Genomic DNA, 10,462 nt, shown 5'->3' on the forward strand with positions numbered 1-10,462 from the left:
AATTTAATTAGTTACATTGAAAAATAAACCAACTGACATTCTCCATCTTAAAACTAGACTCTCGATTGATAACATCGAGTTAAAACAAGTTCCTGAATATTACGTTTCAGAAGTTCTTTTTATGACTCTTTAAAAAAAAAGAAGAAGAGCATAGCAGCCACTTGTTACGCGCTTCATAAACTTCGGAGACGCTTCTCCACGAGAAGATTAAACAGGATCAAGGCGCCTTCTGTGCGTATTCGGTTTCTCGATCCTCTTGAAAATGTAAACAAGGAAAGAGGATTTATTGTGCAAAGGAGGCTTTTGTACGCATGCGCCAAAGGGATACCGCAAGCCATAAATATTTAGAACAAACTGTCAGCTTTGTGTTTGCTCAAGTTTCTGAAGCCTCGGGAGCGACTCGGCTCAGTTCGGTTGGGGGTTGGGTTTTTTCTCTCGCTTTTGTGAAAGAGTCTTAGAACATCCTTGGATCATTAGTGCACGTGGTCTCATAGCCTCTTTTTGTTATGTATATATACAGTATACAGTATATATATGTATATATATATATATATTTTTATTTATTTATTTATAATATATATAATATATATATACATATAATATATATCTACATATATATATATTATATGTATAATATATATATATACATATACATATATATATATATATATATATATATATATAAAACATATACATATTTATATATGAATATATATATATATATATATATATATATAAATATCTATATTATTTCTATGAATATATACTTTTTTGTCTGTCTCTTTGTTTGTCTGGTTATGAGGCCATCTTGACATTCTTAAAATCTCTAAAAGAATCTGTGCTATTTATGAAATCTGTCCTTAAGGCATAATGAACTGTAAAAAAAAAAAAAAAATGAAAATAAACTGAAACATCGTCGTGAGTCAGATTTTCAGCACTTCCTAGTGAGTTTATTGCTTTATGATCAGGGTAGTAGACTTTCTTTTGAAAAGAAATTTTGTATACTGAGCTTGGGGTCATCGTTAATTAGCGGTTATATTCCTTGTATGATTATCATGGTCTGGAGAGTTTGAAAGGTTGTTTTTTTCTATTTATTAATTTTTTTTTATTTTTTAAAATCTGGTTGATATCGCCAACCAAATCCTATCGACGAGAGGTCGGGACTAAGAAACTAACAACAGAGGGATAACCGGACTTGCTCCACTTTATAAAAAGTAAATAAACTCAAGATGTGCATGAATGTGAGGGTGTGCATGCGCGCGAGCGCGTGTGCGTGTGTGTGTGCAGAGAGAGAGAGAGAGAGAGAGAGAGAGAGAGAGAGAGATTTATGTTTGTTGGGATGAACGAGAAGATGGAAGGTCCTTGAGCTAGTGGTGCCCTTTGGGTTAGCGCCAGTCGCTAGAAACCTCCAGAACATCGTTTGAATGAAGGGTGTTGGAGGCTCAGGGAGGTGGCATCGTGAGGGGATCAGAAAGGAACCAGTTTCACTCGGTGGCCTGTCAAGGAAACATCCCCATGGGTGTAAAACCATAGCGCTTGTTAAGGCTCGCTCTCTGACACGTATCGCCGATCATTCCATATTTAAGTGGTGCAAAAATAATTTGTAATGAGTGACTAGGGAAGTGTATTTCTTTTTTTTTTCGCATGTATGGGCAATTAGTGAGCTGTCGAGGATATAAATAAGTCATATTCGTCTCAGTAGGTAAGTCTGTACCACTTTCCCACCCTGTTTCGTTTCTAGAAGCCATGTAAACACCCATTGCTTTTTTTTTTTAATAGTAGAGGAAAAAAAATACAATGATCATTGCCACATTCATACTCTCACTGCAAAATCCTGGAAGAACTATATTCTGAGAACTTCCACCCTATTGACTGTTTCATTCACCTTCGCTTACAGCTCACCAACACCCTGTGATATTCTCTCCCGCTTCTTAGATATAAATGCCTTTTGCTTTCAGTACTTCTTAGCATGTATGCTATCAAGCAATTTCAATGTCTTCTCCTCCGCCTTCCTTATAACACTTGTGAACGAAATGCTTATTTTACCATCCAGTCGTTTCTCACTTTTTTCACATGACTGAATCATCTTAAAATCTCTGATCCATTCCTTCACTTCATCTAACCTTTTCATTACTTAACTAAAGTACATATTCCAATATATTCTTAGGATTATTATCATTATTAATCAGAAGATGAACGCTGTTCATATGGAACAGGCCCACAGGGGCCACTAACTTGAAATTCAAGCTTCCAAAGAGTATGGTGCTCATTAGAAAGGAGTAACAGAAATACAGAATACAATATTTCCCTTTAGAAACTGTGGATATCCACCATTTAGGCTCCTTTCCAAAAACATTTCCATACGATTCTCTCAATTCTCATTTAACCCACACATAAACCCCCATTAAAGTCGAATTCACCATGCTATGGAAATAACATCAAACTAAGGGAATTATATATTATATATTATAGGTGCACCTACTCTGACCAGGATTCAAACTGACTCTTTCTTCGTTTGAAACATGGGCAACAGGAACTTGATTTACTCAGCCATGAAGAGTACACAGAAGTCACCCATGTTCCAAAGCAGAAAGGCAGAGGTTCGAATCCCGTGACGGTACATGTATTTCCCTTTGTGTGTACGTTATTCTCAAGGTATAATGAATTCGACATTATTGGGTTATATTCGTAGCTAAGTGTAAAATTAGTGAAAAATATTGTGCATACATACATATATATATGTATATATGCATATATATATATATATATATATATATATATATGTATATATGCATATATATATATATATATATATATATATATATATATATATATATATATATATATATATATATATATATATATATATATATATATATAAATATATATTCAAGCAAAAGGGCCTCAAGGGAACAGAGATAGTGATTGGTACTGCATTTATTCTTACACTACTGAATCATGGCTGAGGCTCCTGAGCAGAAAACTTCCTCAGCATTCGCTTCATTATAAATTAACACACAAATCTTGCTCATCTTCAGCATGTCAAACCCATTCTACACGATTTGTCTTGCATGTTCTTCCTCTCCCGGTATATTAGCTCCCTTCCCTTCCAGGTAACCATCTTGCATTGTTTATCTAGCAATTTCTACGTTTTCCTCTTCTTTCTACTGACACTTCAGGATTATACTCTTATTTCACCAGCCATTCTTTCCACATGGACAAACCATCTCCAGGCACTCTGATACATCCCCTCATTCATACGGAACGTTTTAATATTTCTGCATCTGCACATTCCTCACACTTTCAGTCCTTACACTAAAACATACTGCGAAAACAACCTAAAAAAAAAATACTTTTTTTTCACCTGCGTTGAACGTCCACGCTTCACTCTCCAAACTGAGAATTGGTTCAACAAGTCATTCTTACATTTCTACCATTAACACTCCAGTCTCCTCCCAATCTTAAGCACACGCCCTGGTACCTTCTCCGATTGTCACCCTGTCAGAGAAATTCACCAACACAATTTCGTTAGTAAAGTAGTTGGATAGGTGACCACCTAGACATGCCAAACTCTGATGGAACATAAGCTCCTGATCAACCTTTGCGAGGGGCAAGCTCGCAACCTCATCCTAAAATATTTGCTGATAACCGGATGAGTAGCACTTCAGGGGCCACTCTCTTCTGGGGTAAATGGACTGTTGATGGAAAAAACATGAAATATCAATTGCTGAACAACAGAGCAGAAGAAAGCTTAGAAGTTGCAATCTCAAACTAACTTTGAGTGGGGATTGCTATAACAGGAGTTTTATTAAATTCAGTAATTTTCCTCTTCTTTGTTCCCGTTAAACTGTTAAACTGGAGATGTTAATATGCTAATACGAACATGAATATCAAAAAGCAATACTAAGAATAATGTAGATTTAAGGAGACTGGCATTGTGCGATTTCAGTCAACTTCGTACGTTATATAAAATTCAAAGTTAAAACTGCCTGTCTCCAAATATAGTGAGTGCAATGATATTTCACACGAAATGAAGAACAGGGTGCTCCAATGGGTATGTAAGCTCTAGCCATTCTGAAGTTTTAAGTTTTTAAGGTGTTTTCATCCTGCAACCTTTATTATGTGTGAAAGTAACTATGCTTCATACATTATTGGTACAATTGCAAAGTTTGTATCATGGACTTATATCTTAATAATATGATTTCCTTAATGTTCGTAAAATTCACAATAAAATTTTTCCTCAAGGTGACAACCTATTATGAAACTTGTTCCTAGAATGTATCATGTTAACTGAGTATTGTTTTTATTTCACTAATCTCGCTATCAGAGCGCAAAAATTCCAAAGATTATTTGTGATTTATCTATTTTTACTTTTGTATGGCATCCGTACATTCCAGACCTTTCAGAAAAAGTGCAAAAATTTGTATTTTTGGACAATAAGAGATACTGAAATAATTCATAGATTACTAGTTTCAGCAGTAAAGTTTCCTCATAACAGTCTCAGTCATGATACAACCAGTTAAGAGGATTATGGTTTTCCATTTTTTATTTTTCCAGTAAATGTACGATGCCAACAAAAACGATGGGCGGGAAATATCTTGGCTTTGTCCTGCTGAGCCTCGTTGCTGCCACCTGCAGTTACGAGGCGACAAGACTAGAGGATGTCATTGCCGAGTATGACTTCAGGGTATTCAAGGACCTGTTTGTGAACACCACGAGGCACCTGATGACAGCAATCGACAACATAGAAAATTCCACAGCTAAATCAGACTTACTCTTTGATTTAAAGGAAGCGGTCAAGGACATGACTCAGTCGCTGGCGTCACTCAGCCAGGAGACCACCTCGGTCAAGGAGCTGGTCAACAGCGGTGCCAACAACACGAAAAAAGCGCTGCAAGATTTCAAAGAGCAGATGATGTCCAGGCTGTCAATCCTGCAGGATTTCGTAGGAGAAAAGACCAAAGAAATGGAAGAGACAGTGTCTAGACTCAGCGACCTATCCAGTAATATTCTCGCAGGAGATTGCCAAGACCTGTATGACCTGGGATCTAATGCGTCTGGGGTGTACTTTCTGCAGAAGTTTGGTCGTCAGGTGCTCTGTGATATGGAAACTGACCAAGGAGGTTGGCTGGTCATTCAAAGAAGAGCTCGAGTTCCAGAACAGGTTGGATAGAGAAATTCCGTACTCTCTCTCTCTCTCTCTCTCTGTCTCTCTCTCTCTCTCTCTCTCTCTCTCTCTCTCTCTCTCTCTCTCTCATTTAGTTCCTCGTTGGACGAGTGGGTTCCGTTCTCGGCTAGCACTCTGCTGGCTGCGAGTTCGAATCTCCGACCGGCCAATGAAGAATAAGAGGAATTTATTTCTGGTGATAGAAATTCATTTCTCGCTATAATATGGTTCGGATTCCACAATAAGCTGTAGGTCCCGTTGCTAGGTAACCAGTTGGTTCTTTAGCCACGTAAAATAAATGTAATCCTTCGGGCCAGCCCTGTTAATCAGCTCAGTGGTTTGGTTAAACTAAGGTATACTTAACTCTCTCTCTCTCTCTCTCTCTCTCTCTCTCTCTCTCTCTCTCTCTCTCTCTCTCTCTCTCTTGTTGATACTAATACTATTTGTTAAAGATATTTTACTCTTTTATCTATTTCAGATTTTATAAACTCTGTTCTGCATAAAAGAAATCTGTCTATTTTTGTATACTGTCGGTTCGACACCAAGCTAAAATTTAACATATGCGTCAGATTGCTTTTGCTCTGATAACAAAGGGTTCTATAGAATAGTGAAGTGTACATTTACAATGAAGTCTTCCCAGTGAATTGCCCTTATCAAGACTTATTTAAACATGATTATAAGGAATAAACAGTATTTAGAAGTAAGATATGTTATATTTTAATCTTCATGTTCGATACTTTGATCATTTTTCTGCCTATCCTTGATAGGATCTTAGTAAAGGCAATTTTCACGTCTCATTTCCATTTGATCTACGTAAATACGTAATCTTAATGATGTCTTCACATTATCTCTTTATTCTTTATGACTAGGTGGACTTCAACCAGGGCTGGCAGGAATATAAAACAGGATTTGGTGACGTTGAGTCAGAATTCTGGGCTGGCAACGACTTCCTCCACATTCTGACCAATCAGAAGAGCTATCGAATGAAAGTAGATATGGAGGATTACGAGAAGGGTAACTACTGGGCACAGTACAGGTAAGAGTTTTCGAACAACTGCTGTTGCTGGTACATTAAGGTATTCTTGTGCTAGCACGGACTCTTGCTTCATAAATAGCTTATTCATGATTACTTTGGACAGTGATTAGAAAGTAACTAAATGAAAGAGGAGAGATCGGTGAATAATGAATGTTATGAGTGGGAAATTCTTTCAGAGAGTGAGTTGCTGATCAATTTTTCTCCTTTAGACTTACGATTATTGGCCTACCTATTCCTGTATTTATCGTTCCACGCACATACTCATCTCTGATAATAATTTCTACATGTATGTATGGTTTTAGAGCTCATTAATGATAAGAAAAAGACGCCTGAATGTTTTTATAATATTAAATTAGTCAGGACTTGCTTTGGAAAGGAAACTTTAAAACACTTATAACTGTTCTGTTAACCCTTTCTTCGAGTTCTATGTTACGAAAGCATTTGTTTCGTAGTCACGTCGTTACTGAAATAGAAATACTTTACCATGCAAGAATGAATCACTAGGCATACTTATTAAATCTTTAAATTTCATATTGCTGGCCAGATATCCATGAAAATTCGAAGGATAACCACAAGAAAACTTGTTATAAGTTGTTTTTAACCGAAGTTAAAGTGTGATAGTTCCACTACCTTGACTCTGTGCGCCAGCTGCTTTGTTTATTTTACTAAATTTAGGCACTGAATACCAATAAAATGTTAAAAGTAAAAAAAAAAAAAACTATTGATAGCAGAGATTCCTTCTCCGTTTTTCACATCTATTCATCCATGTCACTTAAGCTACACTACCTCCTATGTTGGACACTGAACAACTTTCAAATAGTCACCCATTTAAAGGAAATTTTCTCTATATTGTTATAGAAAACGATTCGAAGTAGACTGAAATCGTGTGAGACTTCGAGATTCGATTTCAGATAAAAAGAAAACATAAATAGTATTTATCAAACTCATTACAACACACTTTTTCATGTAGACAGTATCTATTCAGATATAGTTATGCTCATGCCAAAATTATACACTTAGATGTAAAACTATTAACATGAAAACAGCAGTCACTACCACATTCCTCCTCTAAATGCTAAATCAAGGATGGACCTTGTGGACAGAAAACCTTCACCTCGGCAATATGTGAAATCCTATACAAAATTCAAACGTGCGTTCTAGTTAATACCTTCCCTCTGTCACTTTCCTGTTTTATATAAAGCTGCGTTTAACTACTGCTCTTATTCCACATAAAACTCCTCTTCATTCACATACTTTACATACCCTGGAGACACATGATTATGCCCATTATTTTTTACCTGCATATCACCTGCAATTCCACCATTCAGTTTTCTAATAGCTCTTCCTAAATCTTTATGAAAAATCGTAAGTCTTACCTGCTATTTTCTCAAGCACTTCAGAATTTGCATGAAGTCTGTCAACTCTTGCATCATGAATTTTTGCCTTCTTCTTTTATCTACATTCATCAGCCTTTCAGAATACTGACTCCATCGATGCTTCATTAAAATTCCCCAGTCAAGTATCACTCTAATTATATCTTTTATTCTAAGATCCAGGTTCCTAAAAATCTTCCTCCTCCAATTTACCCCTCACCGGAAAAAACCCTTTTAACCCGTAAAGATGTTGCTCATTGGCTATAACCTTCTCTATCTTATAACTACTTGATTTACTATTCATTCCTGTGTACTTCTCCATGTAATTCTGCTTCTGTGCAGCAAATACACTTTAAATACCCATTGCTCTTCACTAAAACTCCCATTTCATCATCCTAAAGCAAATCTCTTACACTTCTCCCTACATTTCTACACCAGCAAACTTTCACTGCTGCTCTAGTTAGACCAAAACCCCAGCCAGCTGCATTCTGCATCAGCGCTCCTTATTTACCGTCTCTTTATATGCTTTTCTTAATGATTTTCTTAATATTGTGTGTCATTATGGATTCATTTTGAATTCTTCTCACATAATTGAAAATACGTTTTACCCAGGCTTTCGTTCATCTAATTTAAAATCAGGTATATTCCAGCCACTCTCCTTCTTACTCCTCTCTCTAAGATGTTTAACATTCCAACAGGTAATCTGATAAACCTTTTGCATTCACATTCCCTGACCCTTTCATGCTGATAAGCATTCCTCAGTAATTACAAATTTAAAGAGATCAGTCCGTTTTCAGAACACATCTCCAGAAGATTCACTCCGGGCATCCATTCCTACTAATTACTTTTGTAGCATGTTTAAACACACAGTTGCTTTACTTATACCTACATACATACCTGCACATACACTAAACCTCTTCACTCTCCCAACCCCTACACACAGGCGTGTTCTGTGACTTAATTTCTTCTTTGTCATCGACTGGCTCCTTTAAAGAGATAGGTTCCATGTCACAAGGCTAACTTAATCTCTTAACAACAATGATATTCTGTCAGTGACACTGCAATCAGTGACAACATGAAGTTCCTAATTACCTGTTTCGTGGCCAGTTCCTTCCGAGTCGGAAGTGAGGCTACGGGATACGAACTGGACATCGGAGATTACACGGGCAATGCCACTGACGCCTTCACCTACCACCACGGACGACCATTCACAGCGAACGATCGCGATAACGACCTCTATGACGACGGGAACTGCGCAACGTACTTCTCTGGAGGATGGTGGTACGACAGGTGAGTGTTTTGAGGGCACAGGTGACGTACGTAATAAAACGGACTATTCATATATATGCGTGATGACAACTCTAGCTATTGAGGTCCCACAAACCAAGTATTTACTCAAGTATTTCTCTACAGTTAAGTGTTTCGAGTGAGTTCAGGATACGAGATTGTTTCAAATTCATTTCTTCCCAGTTATTTTAAATAGGCATTAATAATTTCAAGCATAATTGGGCTAAACTATACGGGTGGCTGTACAGTAAGAAAGGGGAAGATGCGAGAGGTTAAGGACGAAGGTAAAAAGTCCAGTATTTTAGAAAGGAGTATAATTATAAATGGGATAAATTCATTTCCATTACTTTTATGGTAATGGTCTATTATCTGGTGGAGGGACGGATGCCAGTATCCGAACAATGGCTGCAATGACGGCCCATAGATAGACTCCTAAATGTAACGTCGAAATGATTAGAATATTTCTTCGCTTAGAGCCATGAAATTAAAATCAAATTTTACTAATTGATGCCTTTTTGTATTTTGGTTAACTAGAGAGAACTCTAATTTACTAACAATAGACAGAGGACATCTAATCACAAAAAGAGATTCAGGATATAAAATAAATTTTTGAACATAGCAGGGGGAGCAAGTATAATGGTAACTTCTGATGAAAACAATATTGCTGATATAAAGAAGAATTACTCCGATGAAATTACAAAATGATAATGCTAAAGGCAACGAAGAGCATTCATAACAGAAAATAATCTTTGGTTATGATATCAAATCGACCTTCTCATAACCAGAGATTATTTTCGGTCAGGAATGCTTTTCAGCGCCTTTAATATTATAATTTTGTAATTCATAATGGTAGATATTATTGATATCAGCAATATTGTTTTCATCATAAATCATCATTATTACTTGTTCCTCTTGCTAAGTGCAAAAAAAAAAGGAAAATTTTGAATCGATTTTTTAAACTTTTTTTTCTTACCCCACAAAGGATAAGAAAGGAAATTCACGAACTCCACCTTATCCTTACCTGCAGGTGCTATGACGCTCACCTGAACGGCGTCTTCCCCGTGGTGCCGGATCGTCAGAACGCCTCGTTCATCACCTGGTGGGCTCACGAAGAGAGTGGCAAGGTGCCCCTGGTGCTCACGAGTGTCACCCTCAAACTCAAGCCGAACACACATTGACCGCTTTCCTCAAGTGTTCTTCAAACTTTCCCTACGTCGATGACCATAATCGTTGCGACGCCAAATCAAACAATCGTTGAACGTACTGATGCAGAGGAATAGATAAAAATGATCAGTGTTAATAGTCTACTTTTAATGGCCTGCCTCATTAAAACTACTATGCAGTATTTGATGAAATGTATCTAAACATTTCATATTACCTATTCTGTATGTGTATGTTCATGTGTACGTGTGCGTATATAGTTGTAAGCACGCATGCAAGTTATACTCAAGGTAATGTATGTGCGTAAATAACGCTTTGAAATGTTCCTAATAGATGAGATAGACTTAATATTTTCTTAATACTTAGGTAAAATGAAAAAAACACCTTACTTGAAGTATACAAGAAATATGTTGAAATTGGAAATGAAACATAACATAG

At 36.7% G+C, this 10,462-nt stretch overlaps 1 protein-coding gene across 1 annotated transcript in view; it reads left to right on the forward strand.

The window, feature by feature from the left end:
* The first annotated feature begins 1,382 nt into the window (after positions 1 to 1,382).
* Positions 1,383 to 10,462, forward strand: part of LOC136844434 (techylectin-5B-like) — a 9,342-nt gene continuing 262 nt past the window's right edge. Inside the window, exons 1-5 of the mRNA XM_067113663.1 lie at positions 1,383 to 1,702; positions 4,558 to 5,164; positions 6,037 to 6,203; positions 8,684 to 8,866; positions 9,891 to 10,462. The exon at positions 9,891 to 10,462 is cut by the window's right edge and continues 262 nt beyond it. Coding sequence (XP_066969764.1) covers positions 4,568 to 5,164; positions 6,037 to 6,203; positions 8,684 to 8,866; positions 9,891 to 10,041 — 1,098 coding nt within the window. The 5' untranslated portion in view covers positions 1,383 to 1,702; positions 4,558 to 4,567 and the 3' untranslated portion in view covers positions 10,042 to 10,462. The remainder of the gene's footprint in view (positions 1,703 to 4,557; positions 5,165 to 6,036; positions 6,204 to 8,683; positions 8,867 to 9,890) is intronic.

Source organism: Macrobrachium rosenbergii, chromosome 12 (assembly GCF_040412425.1).
Source record: "Macrobrachium rosenbergii isolate ZJJX-2024 chromosome 12, ASM4041242v1, whole genome shotgun sequence".
Classification (NCBI taxonomy): Eukaryota; Metazoa; Arthropoda; class Malacostraca; order Decapoda; family Palaemonidae; genus Macrobrachium; species Macrobrachium rosenbergii.